Here is a 24880-nt window from a genome sequence, read left to right as displayed (position 1 = left end):
TATTAACAGATTTTTGTTTGAACATTTTTCTGGGTGATATAATTCTATTCATAAGATTTTTCAAAATTGAAATATTTGTGTAATTTCCATCATAATCATGTATGGGGTATGTGTGTGAGTAACTATTTTAACAAAGCTTCTAATGTCTTAGTATTTTTTAAAATTTTTATTGACGTATAGTTAATTTACAGTGTTGTATTTCAAGTGTACAGCAAAGTGATTCAGTTATACATATATATATCTATATATATTCTTTTCCAGATTCCTTTCCATTATAGGTTATTACAAGATATTGAGTATAGTTCCCTGTGCTATACAGTAGGTCCTTGTTTATCTGTTTTATATATAGTAGTATGTATATGTTAATCCCAAACTCCTAATTTATCTCCCACCACCATCCCCCTGCTATCCCCTTTGGTAACCATAAATTTGTTTTCTATGTTTGTGAGTCTATTTCTGCTTCGTAAATAAAATAAGTTTATTTGTATCATTTTTTTTTAGATTCCACATATAAGTGATATCATGATGTCTTTCTCTGACTTGACTTCACTTAATAATCTCTAGGTCCATCCATGTTGCTGCAAATGGCATTATTTCATTCTTTTTTATGGCTGAGTAATATTCCATTGTATATGTATACTACATCTTCTTTATCCATTCACCTGTCAGTGGACATTTATCAAAAAGACACATGCATCCCGGTGTTCATAGCAGCACTATTTGCAATATCCGAAACATCATGGAAGCAACATAAATGTCTTGGTATTTTTTATATCATTTTATTTTTTCCTCCCCCTTATATGATATTTTATTGTACTATATTATGGTTCAGTATTCTTTCCCCTTAAAATTCCTATGCAATTTAGTCATGTTATATTTCCATAATCATTATCAGTTTAATATTTTTAATATTGAAATAGCTAATCTAGGGATTTAGTAGAATGATCTATTTATTGTTTAAATGGGGACAAGAGAAACTGCTTTTAGTTGATTACAGCTCTTATTTCCCCCTTTATTGATAACATTTTTATGCTTATGTTAAAATTCAGGAATTATTTTGTGGGATCTTATTGTTTGCTCTCCATTTTATGTTGGTAAACTCTAAGGTTATATATATATCCTTGGTCCTTTTAGCTTCTCTCTATATTTTTGTATCATCTGTATGCTGATGACTTCTTAGTCTTTCTCTACAGCCCTTTTCCATTTAGGCTACATGTCCAACTGTTTTTCTCCATAGCATTTGATTTGTATGTTCATAAGAAGCTGTTCTTGGGGACTTCCCTGGTGGTCCAGTGGTTAGGACTCTGCACTCCCAATGCACAGGGCACAGGTTCAAACCCTGGTCTGGGAATTAAGATCCTGCATGCCACATGGCGCGGCCAAAAGAAAAAGAAGAAGAAGAAAGAAAAAGCTGTTCTCTAATTTATTGTTTCTGTGTCTGCCTTTTCCCACCTGGTGTTGAGTTCTAGGAAGAAATCTTGAACACTTGTATCTCTAAGACTAAATGGAGTGCTTTATAGGTAGACAGCTAATAAATTTTCAGTGAGTGAAAGAATAATAGGCATTCAGTAGATTGATCCTAATTCCCCCATCAGGCAGAGCACTAGAACAGATGGGTCAGATTCTCCATAGACGTTAAATAATGCCATAGAGGATGTGAGTAGTAAGTGGTTTTTTCATCTTTGAAAATATCGCAGTGAATATAACAATAAAGAAGATGGAATGTCTTCCTGAGGAAAATCTGCCTTCTTTTTTGGAAGATAAAATGTGCAAGGTAGGACTGAATGCCAGGCTAACAGTATCTTTTACACAGAAGGATCTGTTAACTGGATAAAAAGATAACTTTAAGATCTGCAGCATGTGAAATTCCTTAAGTATTCTGGATTGATTTCATACAAGATGTGTTTTATCTTTGATCAACCAGTTGCCTCCATTCACAGTCCTGAGGCATGTTAAAGACCAGTTGTTGGTAAACTTGAGATGTTAGGAATGTCTGTATAACTCTCCTGGAAGTTCTGAACTAGGTGATGAAAGAGACAGAGGTGCAAGAAGACGGAGAAAGAAGAGACAAAATATGGAGGATTGGAGAAGATGGTTGCTAAAGGATTTCCAGGAAGAACAAAAGAGAGACTGTGTTTATATTATTCGGAAATAAGCATCGTTATCTAAAAAGAAACCCAAATCAACTATAACCAAAATATCAAATGACTGAATGATTATAAGAAATTTGTGAATCAAACTGTGCAAAGCCTGGGGCTTCCCTGATAGCGCAGTGGTTGAGAATCTGCTGCCAGTGCAGGGGACACGGGTTCGATCCCTGGTCCTGGAAGATCCCAAATGCCTCGGAGCAACTAAGCCCGTGTGCCACAACTGCTGAGCCTGCACTCTAGAGCCTGTGAGCCACAACTGCTGAGCCCATGTGCCACAAGTACTGAAGCCCACACTCCTAGAGCCCGTGCTCTGCAACAAGAGAAGCCACCGCAGTGAGAAGCCCATGCACCGCAACGAAGAGTAGCCCCTGCTCGCCACAACTAGAGAAATCCCACATGCAGCAAGGAAGACCCAACGCAGCCTAAATTAATTAATTAATTTAAAAAAACTATGCAAAGCCTGATGCACAATGTTTCCTGGTGGAGGGAGCATAGCTACCACCAAGTAGAAGCATCTTGTCAGCATTAACTCTGCTAGGCCAAAAGGTTCATAATTTTTTATTTTTAATTTTGCTGAAAGATAATGTTTTATACTGTTACAGCACAAAGAAAACTGACTTCAAAATTTATCAAAACTTAATGTGATTTTTTTTCTTCCTGTTTGGGAAGTTGATAGGAGGGCAAGTGCATACTTGTACCCTGGTTCCGCTTTCTGTATGCTGCTTCATCCTTGTTAGATTTTAAGATTCTTAAGTTCATGCTTCTTCTTAGTGTCATAAGATCTCCTCAAATCCTCTCATATAAAATTTGAAGAAAGAGTTGTTAAAGGAGTACATATATGGTAAAAAGAATGTCTCTCTTGGTTGGGTTTTATAAAAAATACACCTTTTCTTTTTTTTTTTAAATACACCTTTTCTAAAAGTGAACTGTTACTATGCTTCTTGGTACCCCGAATCACAAATTTCATTTATCCACCAAAGCTGCTGTTGGTCACTGTTAGAACTGATTATATGGTTAGCATTATATTTTGTAAATTACTTGTGATGCCAAGGTGATGTTTAGGATTTGTGCTTAACTCTGGGGGAAATATTTCTTTAAATGGATAATGCTGATTTTTTTTAAGAGGGTTAACATAAATCATAACAGTGGGAAAATAAATTTTTACCAGAACTTTTAAACTATCTCCTATTTCCTATGCACCTAATACCATCAGCATGAAGTCATCCACATAATGGGTAAATTTGATGTCCTGTAAGGTAGTGAGAATATCAAGATCTCGGTGGATTAAATTACCACAGAATTATCAGCATTTGATGAACAAATGTTGTCTTGAGGCAAGATGATGAAGGTTGAACCCCTATCCATATCAAGTAAGAGTAGAAAGCTTCTGGTACCCTTAGTTAATTTGTGAACTGATTGTATCCTTTGATCATTAAAAAAAAAAAATTTAGGGGACTTCCCGTGCAGTGCAATGGTTAAGACTTCGCCTTCCAATGCAGCGGGTGTGGGTTTGATCCCTGGTTGGGGAGCTAAGATCCTTCATGCCTCACAGCCAAAATAACCAAAACATAAAACAAGCAGTATTGTAACAAATTCAGTGAAGACTTTAAAAATGGTCCACATCAAAAAAGCTTTTTAAAAAATTTAGTTCCTTGATTGTAAACAAAGAAAGAATGTTTTATTAATTATGCATGTTAATGCCTTATCTGTATTTGCATTTATACTGAGTGTGTGTGTGTGTGTGTGTGTGTGTGTGTGGCTGCACCGGCCCTGGCAGCAAAAGCGCCAAGTCCTAACCACTGGACCACCAGGGAATGCCCTAAACTAAATTTTTTGGTCACAAATTTTATGTGGCCAAATGTACTGATATTTTCTTTTGACACTTCCATTGTTTTTGTTTGGAAAATCTTCAAAAACTTATAAATAATACCACTCATCCATATTTTCTTCTAAAATATTTAATGGTTTCATTAAAAAGACTAAACATTTTTACTAACCTGGAGTTTCTTTTGGTGTATATGTTGAGATATGTAGTTAACTGCTTATCACTAATTGATTTTGCCCAAACCATTTATTAATAATCTATATCATTCTCATTGATTTGTATAGTTTCTCTTACGTTAATAAGTTCTCACCTCCTACTGTTTTCCAGTAATATGCTTACTCTTCTGTAGGCTAGTATTTAATAATTATATTTTTATATTTACTAATTATATATTTTATAATCTAACAGAAAAAATTTATCTTTCTTTAAACATATTTAAAGCTATTTTATTTTAACTAGAAACAAATCACTATATGTCTGTGCAAAAGCAACATATGTTTATTGCTGAAAAGTTAGAAAATATAAATAAGAAAATAAATATGAAAGAAGGAAGACCTTAGTAGTGAGAGTGGATGTAGCTATGCCTCATTCTCCTAACACTGGGTCCCCCACGTGCAGGGTTCTGAGGGGTGATGTTAAGCTTTATGCCCTACCTCCTTCCCCTCTTAGAACCCACTTGGGTCCCAGGTTGGTGACTGAGGCACCTAATTTGTTTCCAGTGAAAAAAGTTTGGCCACAAAGGGGATGGCCATAACACCTTTCTTGGTACCAACTCCTTATAAAACTAAGAGGTCCTATGTTTGCCACAGACTCAAGCGAAAAACGGCTTAAGACTTTATGAAGTAGAGATGCCGACCAGTTTTTCTTGTAGATGGAAGTGCATTGCTGGCTGACTGTAGTCATGAGAAAATAAGCTCAGTACCAATAAGAGAATGATAATAAGAATAAGAGAAAATAAGCTCAGTGCCTTCTCATAGGAAGCAAAGACCCTCGGAAGGGCTAAAGTAGGCACGTTGCCAACTGATGCTCTATATCCTCACAATGCTGGGGGGTCAGGGACACAGGGGATAGTCTGGATTCTATGGGGGAGAAGTATGGAAGTAAAACAGCTAAAATTTTAACTTGCATTCCTAACGAGTTTCAATGTTTGAGAGTTACAAAGAAAAGTTACAAACACCCCAGTCTGACTACGGAATCTCAGGAGTCACAGATGGTGTCTACTCTGGCTAGGTAGCGAAGGTAGGAAGAGGGTGAAAATCTTTTCCAGCTATAAACTGCCATGATAAGCAGAAATTATTCTAAGGGGGCCACAGAGATGAGGGGTATGTTGAGTATGAAAATGCTCAGATCAGGTCTCCAGTGCTAGGGACAGGGTAACCAACCATGCCAGTTTTCCCAGGACTGTCTTGGTTTTATCACTGATAGTCCTGTGTCCCAAGAATGCCCCAGTCCTGGGCAAAGTGGGGAACCTACTTGGGACACATAGTAGACTGACAGCCCCAGCAGCTGTCCTTCTGGATCCACGTCTGTGTCTGTCCTATGCCCATGCTTCCCACGACTGCTCCCAGCCATTATACCCACAATAGGGGTAAAATACAGGCCCATTCCTGGAAGATGTGGGATTTATTTTTCATATGACTTTGGCTCCAGGATTCCCCTTTGGCCTGGCCAGAAATGTTGTTATAACTGTGCTGCAGTTTTAGACTCTCTCTACCCAATCCTCTTTGTTTCCCTCTACCTCCACTTCTTCCATTCTTCCTAGCTCCCTCTCTCCATAATTTTCTATGGCCACTTAACATATTACCACAAATTTTGTGGCTTAAAACCACACATATTTATAGTATAGTTCTGGAGGTCAGAGGTCTGAAATGATTCTCACTGAGCTAAAATCAAGGCTGCATTCCTTTCTGGAGGGTCTAGAGGACAATTAGTTTTCTTGTCTTTTCTGACTTGTAGAGGCCACCTGTATTCCTTGGCTTGTGGCTCCTTCCATCTTCAAAGCCAGCAATGACCTGTCGAGTCTTTCTCACATAATTCTGACACTTCTGCCTCCTCCTTCCACGTATGAAGGACCCTTGTAATTTCACTGGACCCACCTGAATTTGTTCAGGCATCCATAACATGGATCATGGATTTTTTCATCATAAAACAGGTATTACTCTGACATTATTAATTCCATTAGCATATCTATTAAATAAATATGCAGGAAACCACCAGGGCATTATTTGAGTCTTAGATAAGCATGGGAGCTCTAAGCAACAACTTTACTTTAAAAAAAATTTTTTTATTTATTTATTTGGCTGTGCCAGGTCTTAGCTGGCAGCACTTGGGCTCTTTTAGTTGCAGCATGTGGCATCTAGTTCCCTGACCAGGGATCGAACCTGGGCCCCTGGCACTGGGAGTGTGAAATCTTAACCCCTGGACCACCAGGGAAGTCCCTAAGCAACAACTTTCTAGAGGGCATCTGTTTGCAAAGAAATCTGGGAATCTTAGTTTTCAAGTGCTTGGGGATCCAGGTAGCATTTGACAAAGGACATACAGAAGTTCAGAGTTGGCCTAGCATATACTCCTTGAGTATCTCTGGTCTATACAGAAACACTAGAATCAACCAAATCTTGACAACCTACCTGGAGTCCTGGTGTGTGGTTCTTATCTCCCTACAGCCTGGTAATGTCTTTGACCCTCATTCCAGGCTGCATCAGCAAGTGTCAGAGTCTTCCTCAGATGTCACCATAGGGAGCCTTTACTGGTCTCATAGGTCACCCTGGGGAGTACTGCAGAGACAAATAGAGGACAAAAGATAATTTTCTGGTTGGGCTATTATAGGAAGAAAATTGTGGGTGGTCAGAGTTGAAACCAGTCACACACACCAAAACCATTTGGTCCAGCTAAGCTGGATAGACCTAAGAAATGTTTTTTGTTTTTGTTCATTGCTCTTTCACCGGTGAAGACACTGTCTGGAACCAGCTATCACTTCAACAGGGACCCTGCCTCCTTCCAGAGTTTTTCGGTGCAATTGCTTTCTTTCTTTCTTTTTTTTTTTGGCTGTGCTGCATTCCCCAACCAGGGATGGAACTCGTGCTTGCTGCAGTGGAAGCGAGGAGTCCTAACCTCTGGACCTCCAGGGAGTTCCCCCAGCAGCAATTTCTGCTGAAGGTCTGGACACCTGACTTCTGAGTCACTAATTCCAAACAATTTGTTGTCAAATCATTCAACCTACAAAGCACAAAATGGCATTAAATTGCCTCTGAAGAATAAGTACCTAAATTAATACCTGTGCATTTGTCTTGCTGTAAAATATGGCTGCCAAACTTTCAAATTTTGCTGGTGCATCTTGTGCAATGGTGGTATCTGTTACTTTTTAATTTGGTTAATAAAAATTCTTAAAATCATTAACATGATTTTGATCTTCAAATCATTAACAAATGTAATAGAAACCTGCTGAGTTTGGGGATAGCTGGTTTTGTATTAACTGTTGTTGTGAGCCTGCTTCTGCTTCTGTCTGTTTCACCCACAATACCAGGTTTGGTTTAATTGTATTGTAACTGTATAATTACAGTAATTGTATAATTACTGGATCAAGTACTACATTAAAAGGAGTTTCTGTATACAGTCGCCTGTTTCTACCAGTATGGAGTATGGAGTCAACCTATTTTGCTTTATTCCTAAGAAATGGAATAAAGATGGAAACACAAATTACAGATAGAGAAAGATGGAAGCAAGGGAAAAGATTATTTAAAGTTTGGGAAATTTTAGAGAATATGGGACAAGTAGAAAGCATAAGAGGATTCATAAAAATGGAGATGATAAGATTCCACAAGGTCACTATGATGATTAGATTTAGGAGTGGGAAACAGATTTGGGTGGATAAAGCAAAGGAGCAAAGAGACTATTAAGAGAAAACAAAAGTTAGATGTCCCTATTAGTTAGCTAATTGCTGAAAAATTTGGCTAGTAGAATTTTAGGGAAATTTAGCTATATTGATTTTTTAAATTTGTAGCAACGATCTTATACTTCAATAAAAACAGTATCTTGTTTGCATTCTACTTGATTTTTTTTCATCTGCATACTATTCTTCAATATTCTTCAATTTATACCAACCAGTTTGTGCCTTCCTTAAGTACTGCCAGAAACTATCAACTCTTTCTCCTGTTACAAAATTATAGCTTAAAAAAGTTCTTCACTCTGGTTGTCAAAAGAATACACAGATATCAAACAACAATCATTTACAAATTATAATGAAAGAATAATATACCATTACCAAAAAAAGCCCAGGTACAGATATATCAAGAAGTGTACAGGATTTACATAATGAAAAAAGCTACCAAAGGCTAATGAAGGACATAAAATAAGACAAATTGAGACATAACATGTACCTGGATACACTGATACGAGAGACTGATTCTCAGTTAAAATTCTCTTAACCTAATTACAATCAAAATCTCACAAAGAACTCTCTTTGGCTTGGCATAGTGATTAAAAGTTCATCTCAAATAATGTAGAGGTAAACATTTCCAAGAGAATACTGAAAAGGAAGAATAAGGAGGGGAACCTTGGACCTGTAATAGGTATTTATATTTTATACACTACTGACGCTAGAAGAAGCAGACCAGAATGGAAAACCCAGAAACAGAAAAAACATCCGAGAATTAAATGTAAGATTAAGGGGTAAACTAGGTGAGGAAAGATGGATTGTTCGGGACAAGTGGATAATCATTTTTTAAAAGTTCTCAAATGTTACACCATGCTCCAAAATAAATCTTGAATTGATTAAAGATTTAATTAGGGGAAAATAAAAGCAAAAACTAAAATATAAGTGAAGAAAATGTGCAGACGGAACGCTGGGCCACAGGGGAGCGTCAGGAGGCATGCGGAAACGCGTCTTCATTTCATCTGGAAAACCTGCGTTGGTTTCTCCTTAAGTTTGCACTTGATGACATCTGTTGCCACGGTCTCTGGAACCATGAAAACAGCTTTCTGTAGTTACATCTGTTAAATTCCATGGAGAAAGCCTGGGGCCCAGAGGGATGTGGAAAGGAATAAACTGAGGGATAAGGAGATTTAGAGAGTATTTTTAGAGGAGCTCTCTGGGGGACGTGGCCTTCAGCATCCTGAAGCTCCCCGCCACTCTAGCCCCAGTCGCATGCGAAGACGACTTTCTCACGGGAGATTCTAACATTTGCAAATGTCCGGAAACGCTCAGCCAGCTCGCACCAACGTTGGAAAAGAACCCAGCGCGGCCCACAAAGAATCGCAGAGATTTCAGACGCTTGGGTCTCGCACATGCGCACTGGGTACTCCTGGTCTCCGGGCCTCTGTGCGCAAGCGCAGTGACGCCTTCTTACAAGGCGCGCACGCGCACTACGTTTAGCTGTATCGCTTAGCTAGGGTTAGTCTGGGCTGAAACATGAGAAACCGCGGAGTTTCCCAGCTGGGATGTTGTGGCCAGACCGCGTTGGCTTATCTGTACCGCTAGTGTTAGGCTCGGGAGACTGTGAGAAGCCGAGGGGGAGGTGAGGTGTGTCTGAAGCCTGTAGGCTCTGCAATGAAGAAGATTTTTGGCTTCGGAAGTAAGAAGGGCGAGTCGCCCTTCGGCTCCTTCACCAGCTCGCGGAGAGAGAGCGGTAATCGAATCAACTCCCGGCCCGAGTACCACATCCGAGACAAGGATCTCGGGAAGATCCACAAAGCTGCCAGCGTGGGCAACGTAGCCAAAGTGCAGCAGATTCTGTTGCTTGGGAAGAATGGCTTGAACGACAGGGACAAGATGAACAGGTAACTGGGGCGGGCGGGAGGAGGCGGGGCGGGCCTGGGTGGGGTCCCTGCTGTCAGTTTCCCCTCCGAGGCTCGTGGACACCCACGTGGGATCCCGCGCCCCGCAGACTTTATAGGCAGCAAAAGCCTTAGCTGGTTTCGGACCCGCTCATGATTCCCCTTATAGAGCACTTTACTGACAGTTTTAAAGTCATTTGACTGAATGTCAGTAACCACAGAAACGAAATTAAACATGAACAGTATCTTATTTTTAATGTACACATTTTTATACCGTAATGTTATATGTTACAGAGAAGTGCATAATGAGGAAAATGATCTGTCTCATGACAGATAAACTTCTGGACTAAAAATTCTTCAGATACAATCCAGTATCTTTTTTAAAAAAAATTAATTTATTTATTGCTGTGTTGGGTCTTCATTGCCGTGCGCGGGCTTCTCATTGTGATGGCTTCTCTTATTGTGGAGCACGGGCTCTAGGCGCGCGAGCTCAGTTAGTTGTGGAAGGTGGGCTAGGTAGATGTGGAACATGGGCTAGGTAGTTGTGGCTTGCCGGCTCTAGAGCGCAGGCTCAGTAGTTGTGGCCCATGGGCTTAGTTGCTCTGCAGCATGTGGGATCTTCCTGGACCAGGGCTCGAACCCGTGTCCCCTGCATTAGAAGGCGGATTCTTTTTTTAAAAATTTATTTATTTTAATTTATTTATTTTTGGCTGTGTTGGGTCTTCACTGCTGCACGTGGGCTTTCTCTAGTTGCAGCGAGTGGGGAGCTACTCTTCGTTGCAGTGCGTGGGCTTCTCATTGGGGTGGCTTCTGTTGTTGTGGAGCACGGGCTCTAGGTGCATGGGCTTCAGTAGTTGTGGCATGTGGGCTCAGTAGTTGTGGTTTGCGGGCTCTAGAACGCAGCCTCAGTAGTTGTGGCACACGGGCTTAGTTGCTCCACAGTATGTGGGATCTTCCCCGACCAGGGCCCAAACCTGTGTCCCCTGCATTGGCAGGCGGATTCTTAACCTCTGTGCCACCAGGGAAGCCTGCAGTATCCGTTTTATATCAGTGTACACCTATGTATATATGTTCTCTACTGAAGGACCTTAGAAGACAGCTTTGAAGTGGGAAGATGGCTGTGTCCTTGAATAGGAAGACTCATTTTCTTAAAATATGGTCTTCCCATATTTAAACCAAATAAGCATATGGTGGTTTAAAATTTTTTGAGTTTCCCATGCTTTCTTTATTTGTTGTGATGAAATTAAAAGTTTTATGTAGTAGACAAAGATTTGCCCTTCTAGATATCAAAATGTGCTGTAAGTTCCCACAAATTATTCGTTTACTAACAACTGAAAAGACAGATAAGTGAATGGAACAGAATAGAAAATGTCCAAACACCCAAATATATGTAAGACTTTAGAACTTGAACTGATGACATTTCATATTAGAAGGAAAAAATAAATTGTTTGTAAATGGTGGAGAAGTAAACTGCTAACTATTTAGAGAAAAGTAACTAGATTTTTATCTCACAAAAATAAGTTTCAGATGGAGTACATATCAAAAATTTTAAATATTCAAAGTGAGAAAACGACTAGAAGAAAACAAAATTCCTATTTATACATTTTTTGTGCTGACAAAGACCTTCCTAAGAATGACTTCAAAAGCAAGAATTCTGGAGGTTGATTTAACAACATAAAAAAATTAAAACCCTCTGTAGATCAGAAAAGAAGATTAACAAAATAAAAGACAAAGAGCTTTTAAAATATATCAACATATTTGTATCAGGCAAGAAAACATATCTTCATTTTACAGAGAATTCTTTGAAATCAGTAAGGGGAAAAAACCTCTAATTTGAAATTGAGCAAAGTACTTTTTTGCATATCCATAAGTGACCAATGGATATAGGAAAAAAAATTTAGCATTTCTGGTAATAAAAGGAATTTAAGTTAAAGAGGAATGAAAAACATTTTCCCTTCACAAAGTTTGTGAAGATGAAGAACAGTGGTGCTTATACTGCTGTTTAAAGTCTAAGTTGCTTTTGACTTTTCAAATAGGCAATTTGGTGATAAGTACCACATTTAAAAAATGTATATTCCCTTTACACATCAATTCTCTTTATACAAATAAGAGGTAAATAATTAGAGATAAATTAGAGATAGGTAACATACAATTTGTTGTTCTCAACACTGCTTAAAATAGCAATGTATTAAGACAAACTCAAAGATTTTAAAAATAAATTACAGTGTATCTGGTATGGAGTAATATGTGACCATTGAAGGTGGCATAGATAACAGATGTGTGTTGACCTGCAGAGATGTACTTTGGTAGAACATTGAGGAAAAAAAATCAGTTTCCTTATATATAAACACAAGAAGACTATGGTCTTATCTTAGGCAAAAATATGTACAAAAATATGATAAAATTTGTTATTTCTGCACACTTATAAGTGAAGCTTTCTTTTCCTTTTAAAAAAATCTGTGGGGCTTCCCTGGTGGCGCAGTGGTTGAGAGTCCACCTGCCTATGCACGGGATGCGGGTTTGTGCCCCGGCCCGGGAGGATCACACATGCCACGGAACAGCTGGGCCCGTGAGCCGTGGCCGCTGGGCCTGCGCGTCCGGCGCCTGTGCTCCGCAACGGGAGAGGCCACAGCAGTGAGAGGCCCGCGTACTGCAAAAAAAAAAAAAAAAAAAAAAATCTGTGATTTCTACAGTGAACATGTACAAAAATTCTAGTAAATGTTTAGTATTAGTGAAATAATTCTGGGAGAGAGCAGGAATATGAATCTTGTACAAATAAAAATAATTCCTCACTTTCTATTTTTTTTGGAAGTTTTTCAAGGATTGATATCTTCTGACAACTTTTAACCTCTTCAGAAGTAAAGGGAATCTTTTTATCCATGCCTGTAGATTTTACTAGGTATATATTTCGCTATATACAAGTTTTTGATTTTGTGTAACTTTATTACCTATAATATGTAAATGATTATAGATTAATCATTTTACTTTATTGCAGTCTTATGAAAATAAAAAATAGTAAATCTAAGTGGTGATTATTACTATTGCAAAAGTTTATAGAGTTTTAGTTGTGTTCTTATGAAAATAAAAAATCAAAAATACAAATGTAAATGATTATTACTATTGCATAAGTATTGCTTTACTTCCCAAAAGTTTTCTTTAAAAATATCGAACTCTCCAAAGTAACAACTGACATCAGAAATACAAAGATTCATGAGAGATTACTACAAGCAACTATATGCCAATAAAATGGACAACCTGGAAGAAATGGACAAATTCTTAGAAAAGCACAACCTTCCAAGACTGAACCAAGAAGAAATAGAAAATATAAGCAGACCAATCACAAGCACTGAAATTGAAACTGTGATTAAAAATTTTCCAACAGGGCTTCCCTGGTGGCGCAGTGGTTGAGAGTCCACCTGCCGATGCAGGGGACACGGGAAGATCCCACGTGCCTCAGAGCAGCTAGGCCCGTGAGCCATGGCCACTAAGCCTGCGTGTCCGGAGCCTGTGCTCCACAACGGGAGAGGCCACAGCAGTGAGAGGCCCGTGTACTGCTAAAAAAAAAATTTTAAAAATCTTCCAACAAACAAAAGACCAGGACCAGATGGCTTCACAGGAGAATTCCATCAAACATTTACAGAAGAGCTAACACCTGTCCTTCTCAAACTCTTCCAAAATATAGCAGAGGGAGGAACACTCCCAAACTCGTTCTACAAGGCCACCATCACTGTGATACCAAAACTAGACAAAGAGATAACAAAAAAAGAAAACTACAGACCAATATCACTGATGAACGTAGATGCAAAAATTCTCAAAAAAATACTAGCAAACAGAATCCAACAGCACATTAAAAGGATCGTACACCATGATCAAGTGGGGTTTATCACAGGAATGCAAGGATTCTTCAATATACACCAATCAATGTGATATACCATATTAACAAACTGAAGAATAAAAACCATATGATAATCTCAGTAGATGCAGAAAAAGCTTTTGACAAAATTCAACACCTGTTTATGATAAAAACTCTCCAGAAAGTAGGCATAGAGGGAACTTACCTCAACATAATAAAGGGCATATATGACAAACCCACAGCCAACATTGTTCTCAATGGTGAAAAACTTAAACCATTTCATCTAAAATCAGGAAAAAGACAAGGATGCCCACTCTCACCACTGTTATTCAACATAGTTTTGGAATTTTTAGCCACAGCAATCAGAGAAGAAAAAGAAATAAAAGGAATCCAAATCGGAAAAGAAGAATTAAAGTTGTCACTGTTTGCAGATGACATGATACTATACATAGAGAATCCTGAAGATGCTACCAGAAAACTACTAGAGCTAATCAATGAATTTGGTAAAGTAGCAGGATACAAAATTAATGTACACAAATCTCTTACATTCCTAAACACTAATGATGAAAAATCTGAAAGAGAAATTAAGAAAACACTCCCATTTACCATTACAACAAAAAGAATAAAACACCTAGGAATAAACCTACCTAAGGAGACAAAAGACCTGTATGCAGAAAACTATAAGACACTGATGAAAGAAATTAAAGATGATACAAACAGATGGAGAGAGATACCATGTTCTTGGATTGGAATAATCAACATTGTGAAAATGACTATACTACCCAAAGCAAACTACAGTTTCAATGCAATCCCTATCAAACTACCAATGGCATTTTTCACAGAACTAGAGCAAAGAATTTCACCAGTTGTATGGAAACACAATAGACCCTGAATAGCCAAAACAATCTTGAGAAAGAAAAATGGAACTGGAGGAATCAGGCTCCCTGACTTCAGACTGTACTACAAAGCTACAGTAATCAAGACAGTATGGTACTGGTACAAAAACAGAAATATAGACCTCTGGAACAGAATAGAAGGCCCAGAGATAAACCCATGCACATATGGTCACCTTATCTTTGATAAAAGAGGCAAGAATATACCATGGAGAAAAGACAGCCTCTTCAATAAGTGGTGCTGGGGAAACTGGACAGCTACATGTAAAAGAATGAAATTAGAGGAATGAAATTCCTCTAAAACTCTTAGAGGAAAACTTAGGCAGAACACTCTATGACATAAATCACAGCAAGATCTTTTTTGACCCACCTCCTACAGAAATGCAAATAAAAACAAAAATAAACAAATGGGACCCGATGAAACTTAAAAGCTTTTGCACAGCAAAGAAAACCATAAAATAGATGAAAAGACAACCCTCAGAATGGGAGAAAATATTTGCAAATGAAGCAACTGACAAAGGATTAGTCTCCAAAATATACAAGCAGCTCAATATCAAAAAAACAAATAACTCAATCCAAAAATGGGCAGAAGACCTAAATACACATTTCTCCAAAGAAGATACACAGATTGCCAACAAACACTTGAAAAGATGCTCAACATCACTAATCATTAGAGAAAGGCAAATCAAAACTGCAATGAGGTATCACCTCATACTGGTCAGAATGGCCATCATCAAAAATCTACAAACAGTAAATGCTGGAGAGGGTGTGGGGAAAAGGGAACCCTCCTGCACTGTTGGTGGGAATGTAATTGATACAGCCACTATGGAGAACAATATGGAGGGTCCTTAAAAAACGAAAAGTAGAGCTACCATACAACCCAGCAAACCCACTTCTGGACATATACCCTGAGAAAACCATAATTCAAAAAGAGTCATGCACCACAATGTTCATTGCAGCACTATTTACAATAGCCAGGACATGGAAGCAATCTAAGTGTCCATTGACAGATGAATGGATAAAGAAGATGTGGCACACATATACAATAGAATATTACTCAGCCATAAAAAGAAATGAAATTGAGTTATTTGTAGTGAGGTGAATGGACCTAGAGTCTGTCATACAGAGTGAAGTAAGTCAGAAAGAGAAAAACAAATACCATGTTCTAACACATAGATATGGAATCTAAAAAAAGAAAAGGTTCTGATGAACCTAGGAGCAGGACAGGAGTAAAGACACAGACGTAGAGAATGAACTTGAGGACACAAGGAAGGGGGAAGGTTAGGCTGGGATGAAGCGAGAGAGTAGCAGTGACATATATACACTACTAAATGTAGAATAGCTAGCTAGTGGGAAGCAGCTGCATCACTTGGGAGATCAGCTCGGTGCTTTGTGACCACCTAGAGGGGTGGGATAGGGAGGGTGGGAGGGAGACGCAAGAGGGAGGGGATATGGGGATATATGTATACATATAGCTGATTCACTTTGTTATACAGCAGAAACTAATAAATCATTGTAAAGCAATTATACTCCAATAAATATGTTAAAAAAATTATTGAACTCTCCAGTTATGTTTATCCATTGTTTAATCCATTTGTTCATCAAATATAACTTGAATACCTATTATGTAGCAGATGCTTTCTACTCAGGACCCTGCATCTATCTCTCAGAACTCTTTCATCCTGAAAAACTTCATGTTGCCCCCGTGAGCACGATGAGAAATTTAAAATTTGAAGTATTAAGGCTTAGTCTCAATTGAAGCTTTTCTCCCTTCTTTCAAACAGAAGCATTTCTGAAGGTAGGAAATTGTAAAAGATAACCTTTACTTGTCCTTTTTGAACATTTATAATGGTATTAAATACTACTATTGATCATTGGAAATGCCTGATTTCACACAATCTATAAATGTAAATATTGAATAAAATGAGCCATTCCTATTCATTTGAATCCTGAATTTCCTTTGGCTTAAAGTTTCCTGAAAATCAGAGTTAGAATTACTTTTAAAAAAATTCTTGTTTTGCTTGTTATTTTAGTTCTCTTTCCCCGTGCTGCTTTTATTTTATTATTTTTTAAAAATTGAAGTATAGGTGATTTACAGTATTGCTCATCATGCCTTTAAGAACTAAAAGTTATTTAAGTGCCAACCGTGTGACTAGACTGCAGTAGACCCGTTATACAGGCCATTATTTCATTTGATGAAAGGCACCATGGACTGTATGATGCCCCACTATTTTATATATTAATATAGAAATTTTTTTAAATGTTACCAACTCACAGATATAGAGAACAAACTAGTGGTTACCAGTGGGGAGAGGAAAGGGAGGAGGGGCAAGATAGGGGTAGGGGATTAAGAGGTACAAACTATTAGGTATAAAATAAGCTACAAGGATATATTGTACAACATGGGGAATATAGCCAATATTTTATAATAACTATAAATGGAGTATATAACCTTTAAAAATTGTGAATCACTATGTTGTACCCCTATGATATATAATTTTTATTTTATTATTATTTTTTTATTTTTGGCTGCGTTGGTTCTTCGATGCTGCGCGCAGGCTTTCTCTAGTTGTGGCGAGCGGGGGTTACTCTTCCTTGCGGTGCGCGGGCTTCTCATTGTGGTGGCTTCTCTTGTTGTGGAGCACGGGCTCTAGGCGTGTGGGCTCAGTAGTTGTGGCTCGCGGGTTCTAGAGCGCAGGCTCAGTAGTTGTGGTGCATGGGCTTAGTTGCTTTGTGGCACATGGGATCTTCTGGGACCGGGGCTCGAACCTGTGTCCCCTGCATTGGCAAATGGATTCTTCACCACTGCGCCACCAGGGAAATTCCGTAATATATAATATTATACATCACCTATACTTAAATTTAAAAAAAATGGCAACTTTAGGCACAGAGACAGAGATAATTAGACCAACAGGAAAAATGAGAAAGGAACAGACAAAAAATGCTATCAATTATAGTTGTAAGACATCATGAATTATAAATTTCATTCCAATGTCAGAGATGTTAAAATGTGAGAAAATGAGCATATTAGAATCACTGAAGTACAGTGTTCTCTCTAGTCCTCAAGACATATCTTCAAAAGAGGTATAATATCCTTTTATTTAATTGAAATGTTGCCCTTGTAAAATAATAGTAATAATTATGATAATATTACCTAATAATTATTGAGCTGTTATCTGTGCGAGGAACTGTTCTAAACCCTTTGCATGGGTTCTCATTTAAGCATCACAGTGGTGTCCTGTGAGATAACTACTGCTTTATCCCCATTTTGTTGATGAGGAAATTGAGGCCCAGAAAGGCTAAGTGACAGCTAATAAGTGACACAGTTAAAGTCAAATTCAAACCCAAGTTGAGCTGAATCTCAAGGTCATGCTCTTTCTATTCAAGCAGGTTGTTCTTTCATTAATGTGGAGAGTAAGAAGAGCTAATATATATTGTTCTTTCTCCAGAAGAAAACTAAATATTTGTTTTAAAGGGATAGGAATAGCATGCTATTAAATGTTTTCAATTACATGAACAATTATATGTTTTGAAATAGTGCACTACAATTTCCTAAAAACTCCTCTCGGTTTCGTAGGACTGCTCTCCATTTGGCCTGTGCCAGTGGCCATCCAGCAGTGGTAACTCTCCTAGTGGAGAGAAAATGCCAGCTTAACCTCTGTGACAACGAAAACAGGACAGCGCTGATGAAGGTACATAGTAGCCAACCATGTCAACGTGAGATGGATTTGATTTAACTGCTTAGAATAAAAATGGATTTATCTCATTTAAATATAACGAATTGGTGAAACTTCTGGAATGTTTACTCTGAATTTCTAGAATTTACAGTCTGTGTCTTGGCATAACACTTATAGGCCATACAATGCCAGGAAGAGGAGTGTGCAACTATTCTGCTGGAACATGGTGCCGACCCAAACGTCATGGATATCAGTGGCAACACTGCTCTCCACTATGCTGCCCTTTATCAGAATATATCACTCGCAGCAAAGCTGCTTTCACATGATGCCAACATTGAAGCAAGGAACAAGGTATAGCTCAACTATATTTACAAAATATTTGCAATACATGGTTTTTTTTTTTGTTTTAGCTGCAGATGTTTTATCTATAATAATATGTATACTGAATACCACCCATCAGGCCCTGTTACCATGGAAACAACTCCAAAGCCAAGTCACAGGCTGGAGAAAGGTGGTGCTCACAGAAAGAGCACAATTCTGTCTCCCAGCCACCCTTCTACCCCAGAAGGGAAATCTTCCCATTAGGATATGCCTGGAGTGGGTGGTGGGCTCAGAGCCCACACAAGACAAAGACCTGGGGGGAGGGAGATGAGGTGGGGGCTGGCTGCTTGCAGGGGCTCAAGGAATGGGTGCTGTTGGGGATGGATGGGAGGAGGAAGGAGACCCAGTACCCAGCAGGGAGAGCTGGGTGAGTGCAGGTGGCCAGGGCAGGCAGCAGGCCCTGAGCCCTCCAGGACCCCAGGTTCTAAGATTGGGGAAAGTGGGGCAGGTCGTGTTTGACACCCAGCAAGGGTGTTCCCTTATGCTGGTGGCCGTTTGGTCCACCATGTACACCTTGGGGTCTTCCACACTCAGCCTGGGGGGCTCCTCAGCAGGGTTGTAGCTGTGCATGGGGAGCAGGTGATGGCGGAGCTGCTGTTCCTGCTTTTTCTTTGGGATACACATTACCTCCTCCTGCTGCAGCCCCGCCAGGAACTCCCTCTGCTGACATAAATGGGGTCAGTTTTACATATTTGGAAGCTCAAGCATTCCCTGAGTGAAAATATTTTGAAATAACTTAATTATCTAAGATTTCACTTTAAATCATTATATTTCTAAAGAAGCATTAGAGGGTATAGCTTTCTTTTATGTGTCTATAGCAGATATTTGTGAAAACATTGCATTTGTTAAAGGTAAGACTTTTTTTTTTCCCCCGCTCAAATTTTTTTCCTGATTAGTGTAAAACAACACAGAAATGCAAAACTTGCCTTGGAGATAGACTTTGTCCTAAAACTCAAACAAAACAAAAGCATTTTACAATAATAACAATCTTGCTGCTGTTGACAAGTTCCTATGTTATTAAAAAATGATTTATGTAAAAATGATTTCTCTCTCATTACCTAAGGCTTCAGAGGGAAAAAGGAAAAGGAAAAGGAGAGAGCAGTTGAAATATGCAGGCCGGGCTTCCCTGGTGGTGCAGTGGTTAAGAATCTGCCTGCCAATGCAGGAGACATGGGTTCGAGCCCTGGTCCAGGAAGATCCCACATGCCGCGGAGCAACTAAGCCCGTGAGCCACAACTACTGAGCCTGCGCTCTGGAGTACGCGAGCCACAACTACTGAGCCCGCGCCCCTAGAGCCTGTGCTCCCCAACAAGAGAAGCCACTGCAATGAAAAGTCTGTGCACCGCAAGGAAGAGTAGCCCCCGCTCACCACGACTAGAGAAAGCCCACGCGCAGCAACGAAGACCCAACGCAGCCAAAAATAAATAAATTAATTAATTAAATTTAAAAAAAAAGAAATATGCAGGCCAATTTGGAAATTTGGCAGTTAGGAAGTGCCAAGAAGAGGTTTTTTGGGGGGGTTTTCCCCTTCAGTTTATGTATTTAGGCAAAGTTCTTTTCAGGTTTCGGGGATAATAATTCTTATTTTGGGAAAGAGCCTAAGTGAATCGTAACCTTGCCTAGAGATCAATTTTAGGAGGACTCAGAGGAAATCAGATTGGCGGTGAACGTGTGGTGATTAAATGGGAAATAAGGGAGAAGAACAAATAATTAACTGACATATTATCCTGTTTTGGCAGAAACAGCCTCTTAGGTAAGAGTCTAGACTCTGCTCTCAAATCTAGAATGTCTTGATGGGAAGTAAAGGGTTTATAATTAATGAGATCAAGTTGCATTTTGAGTTTACTCGTCCCTGTTCTACCTATTTACCCAGAAAAATTAAATGTAGTTTTGGTGACTCTTATCTCTTACACTTTTCTTTTTTTTTTTTTCAAATCCTCAATTGAGAAAAGGAATTGGCCATGCGGGTAGGAGATGAGACTGACATGGTTGCTACACTAGTTCTCAGCTAGAATTCTTCTCGTGAACCACAGTCACCTGGGAGAACTTATAAAAAATTTACAAGCCTAGGCTCTCCCCTGAAGATTTAGATTGAATAAATCTAGGAAGGCCCAGACATGTGTATTTGGAAATATTTCCTCGAGATTCTGATACAGCCCTTGGTTAAGAACAATGGAATGGATGAGTGTGATTCATAAATTCACAGATCTCAAAAATAAGAAATCTCTAGAAGAGTTGGAGTTTGATAGATGCTACTTCCATCAACTCCCTCCTTTCCAACAATATTAGCCTGACTTTTATCTTTCTCTGCCTCTGTGATTGAGAAGGTAAAAGGGATATTATTGGCAATATCTATTGGCTTGAAGAATAACTCCTTTTTCCTTCCAACCACTAGTCATTCACTGGCACTCAGAGAGTCTTTAGAAATTTGCTTATGGTGAGTCATTTAATAAGTAGAGTATGACCCTTTGCGATTTTTGCACCTTTTGTTATCATCCAGGTCGTTAGGTCAGCAGATGTTTATCACGAACAGGGTTTTCCTGACTGCAGTAATAGTAAAGCATGAGCCTTCTTTTGGTGAAAGCTGCATGACAGACTCTTGCAGTGTGTCTGTTAGGTTCACTGGGCCCTGGCATAAGCAAGATGATAGTTTTAAACAACAAAACCCATGAAGTTAGTAACAGTACAGATAGGAATTGTTTTAATAATTTAGTTTCAGCAGTCTTATGAACTAATTATCCATTTGGTTAACATCAGGGAGAATTATAGAAATAGATTGTAGGTTTTTTTTTTTTTTTTTTTTGCAGTACGCAGGCCTCTCACTGTTGTGGCCTCTCCTGTTGCGGAGCACAGGCTCCGGACGCGCAGGCTCAGTGGCCATGGCTCACGGGCCCAGCCGCTCCGCGGCATGTGGGATCTTCCCGGACCGGGGCACGAACCCGTGTCCCCTGCATCGGCAGGTGAACTCTTAACCACTGCGCCACCAGGGAAGCCCATAGATTGTAGTTTTAACAGGCATTGGAAACATTCTTGAAGTGGGTATTATGAATCTTAATAGCAATTTTTATTACATGTTGAGACCCACTTTTGTTTTGTAAAACACATGATACTAAAGAAAGGAAAGGTTTTACATGCAAATATTTGCTTTATATCCACCCGTTTGGAAACACTCACAGCAAACATAAAAACACAAGTGGGCTATAGACTAAACGTGGCCCCTGGATGTGTTTAGCTTTTCTCCACAAATTGAGTCAGCATTTAAAATTTAGGAGACTCATGCAGAAATCTGCATTTCAGGCTTCTCTTAAGGAATCCAATCTGGTCCCCCTTGAGCCCACGCTACTGTTTGGTCTGCCGTGCAAAGGGTGCCCCTTCTGTATGGTGCGCGTTCTCCGGTTTGCTGGCCTCACCTGGGTTCTTCACTTACTTGGGTCACCTACTTTGCCTCCATAAGCATCTGTGTTTCCAGTTCCTGTATTACAGTTTATTTTGATAAATATTTCTAGATTTTAAAACAGTCATTAATTTATAATCTATTTCATATTTTAAAAGAATCTCTTAAGAATGGGATTGAAATTTTCAAGTTAGAATTTATAAGTTTTTTTTAAAAAAACTCTTTTTCTTTACATGTTCATGTGAAGAATCATATTCCCATTGGAATGTCTGTAAACCTTATGAGGTTAATTGGTTATCGTTGGATAGGTTATGCATGTTGCAGACAATATTATATCTTTCTCCTCAGCATTGTTCCTAAAATATGCAGTTGATTTAATAGTTAAATGATTATCTCTGGAGGAGTGTTTAGAGTGTATAGACTAGTATAGAGCAATAAAATAACTCCAGTATACCTGATAAATACTGTGATAGAAGCAAAGATCCTTGGAACCGGTAAATGTTGGAAGTGAGTTTTAGAGAATGACTTTGCAGTTAATCATGTAAAGAAGTGAGGAGCATTTTAAAGAGAAGGAAGAAAAGCACAGCGTGGGTGAGAAGGAAGGGGCTCCTTTTTATTTACTTTCTATATTAGATGTTTAAGTTCAGAGAATCTATTATAAGTTTTAAAATTCAGTTTAGAAATATGTAACTTTGTACCTTCTGTATAAAGTGTTTCTGCTGTCTTACAGGAGGACCTCACACCACTTTTACTTGCTGTAAGTGAAAACAATCAGCACATGGTGGAATTTTTAGTAAAGAAAGAAGCAAATATACATGTAGTTGATAAGATGAAAAGGTACAGTAGTTCTTTTTCTTTTTAAAAACCTTAGTGCTGTTCTAGAGTGGTGACAGATTAAATTAGTAAGAAGAGGATTAATGTATAATCAACACATCATCAGGTCGAAAAGCAATTACTCTGACTGTGTATCATGAAAAATAATATATAGCAGGATTCATATTCCTTTATAATATTGACTGATGTCATTTGCAACCTGATTTTTTTCTTTTTTTGGTCACACGATCTTATAATAGCTAAGGGATTTCGTATTAGTTTTATTAGCTTTATAAAATACGGATTCTACTTTTTAATTTACCTTATGACACAGTATTGAATTTCTTAATTCTTTTAGAATAATTTTTTAACCTCTACTTTGTATATATTTTTCCTTAAAAGATGCATGTCTTTGGGATGACTCTTTGCTTTAAATTACTTTCTTTGAAGAGTACTGATGTTATTAGGTTATCACTAAGTGATTGTTAATCACTATTACCAGATACTTTGGGCTCATCAGTTTTTATCCTTTTTCATTTGTAGTACTTTTTTTTGGGGGGGGGGGTACGCGGGCCTCTCACTGTTGTGGCCTCTCCCGCTGCGGGGCACAGCCTCCGGACGCGCAGGCCCAGCGGCCATGGCTCACGGGCCCAGCCACTCCGCGGCATGTGGGATCTTCCCAGACCGGGGCATGAACCCGTGTCCCCTGCATCGGCAGGCGGACTCTCAACCACTGCGCCACCAGGGAAGCCCCATTTCTAGTACATTTTGATGTTCTTATTTTTAATTGGTGAAGGTAGAAGGAAGAAAGATAGCTTTAATTGGATAAACATTTCCTTCAATGAAGACAAGTCATAGATGGGTGATAAGGAGGAAAGTGATGGGCTTTAGATTCAGACTGGGTTTAATTCCTAGTTTTCCTACTTACTAGGTGTATGACCTTGGGAACGTTACTTATTATCAGCAAATATGTTTCCTGATATGAAAAGGAGGATAGTAGTATATCCTTCAAGGGTGGTTGTGTGGAAGAAAGATTACATATATAGTATTTCATTTAGTGCCTAGCACATGCTTATCAGCAACATTAACTGCAACCATGACTATTTTTATTTCATTATTATTAATATTATTGTTTTAAGCCTGCAAATAGCTTTTCCTTAGCCTGACCTCTAGCTGATTTTGAAGTATAGTATAACAGACTAAGGAAGAAATGGGGAATTCTTCCTTTATATACTCACCTGCTTCAGATAAGTGACCTCAGCATAGTTTCTTGTCCATCAAGGACTTTAAATTAGCAATTTCTTCTACATGCCATCCGAGTGGGACAGGAGGCTTCTTTTTTGTCCCTTCATTTTAGCCTTGGAGGCAATTTACAAAGATGAACACTTGAATATGTAAATGGTCAGTTCTGCATGGATGGGCAAGATATTAACTTGGTAAAGTATATCAAATTAGCTGTTAAAGTAAGTTAGCTAAAGTTCCTAAGGGTGAAGTTATCTCTCTGTTATTTTAGAACAGCTCTCATACTTGCTGTAAACTATGAATCAACAAATATAGTCAGGCTTCTTCTTCAGCAAGGTATTGATGTCTTTTCTCAAGATATCTATGGATGGACCGCAGAAGAATATGCTCTTATTAGTGGTTTTAATATGTAAGTGTTTACATTAAAATGCCAGTTATCACTAAACTGTGGTTAAAAATAATTTAACTGTTACTTGTTATGTGACAGGTGAGAGTTCTTGTTTGGTGCAGGCAGCTTGGGAATGGTGGTGAGATGTTCCCCATCATCAGCTGGAAACCAGCCGAAAGGCCAGACTAGTTAGATGTAGCAGTGGGCACAGGGTTCTTTATCTCAGGACTTTAAGACTTTATATCCTTAAAGATCCTAACGTTATCCATTTCATTCCAAGTGTAACCCCTGTGCATGGGGTACAAGTAGTGTCACAGCTCTGATTTTTCTAACTTGTTATTTGGGTCTTGAAGTGCTTAGTTCAGCAGACTATCCTATATTTTCTCTTGGGGACTTACTTCTATACTCTCCCTCTTAAATTTTGCAAGAACCTAAGGGATTCCCTAAGATCAAAGAGACAGTCCTCTTCCACAAGTCATTTGGAGGGGGAAA

At 38.7% G+C, this 24880-nt stretch overlaps 1 protein-coding gene across 9 annotated transcripts in view; it reads left to right on the top strand.

Moving 5' to 3' along the window:
• Nucleotides 1–9333: 9333 nt before the first annotated feature.
• Nucleotides 9334–24880, top strand: part of ANKRD26 (ankyrin repeat domain containing 26) — a 92167-nt gene continuing 76620 nt past the window's right edge. For 7 of the 9 annotated variants that reach the window (XM_067701464.1, XM_067701453.1, XM_067701463.1 and 4 more), the window contains exons 1-4: nucleotides 9334–9750; nucleotides 18071–18185; nucleotides 18348–18521; nucleotides 22676–22782. In XM_067701464.1, the coding sequence (XP_067557565.1) occupies nucleotides 9521–9750; nucleotides 18071–18185; nucleotides 18348–18521; nucleotides 22676–22782 (626 nt within the window). In that variant the 5' untranslated portion in view covers nucleotides 9334–9520. Of the gene's footprint in view, nucleotides 9751–18070; nucleotides 18186–18347; nucleotides 18522–22675; nucleotides 22783–24271; nucleotides 24410–24880 lie in introns of those variants that run through there. The other 2 variants (XM_067701466.1, XM_067701456.1) reach the window with 2 other exon arrangements.

The sequence above is a fragment of the Pseudorca crassidens genome, chromosome 1 (genome assembly GCF_039906515.1).
Source record: "Pseudorca crassidens isolate mPseCra1 chromosome 1, mPseCra1.hap1, whole genome shotgun sequence".
Taxonomy (NCBI): domain Eukaryota; kingdom Metazoa; phylum Chordata; class Mammalia; order Artiodactyla; family Delphinidae; genus Pseudorca; species Pseudorca crassidens.
The sequence above is the reverse complement of the archived record's forward strand: the minus strand, read 5'-3'. Positions and strand labels throughout refer to the sequence as shown.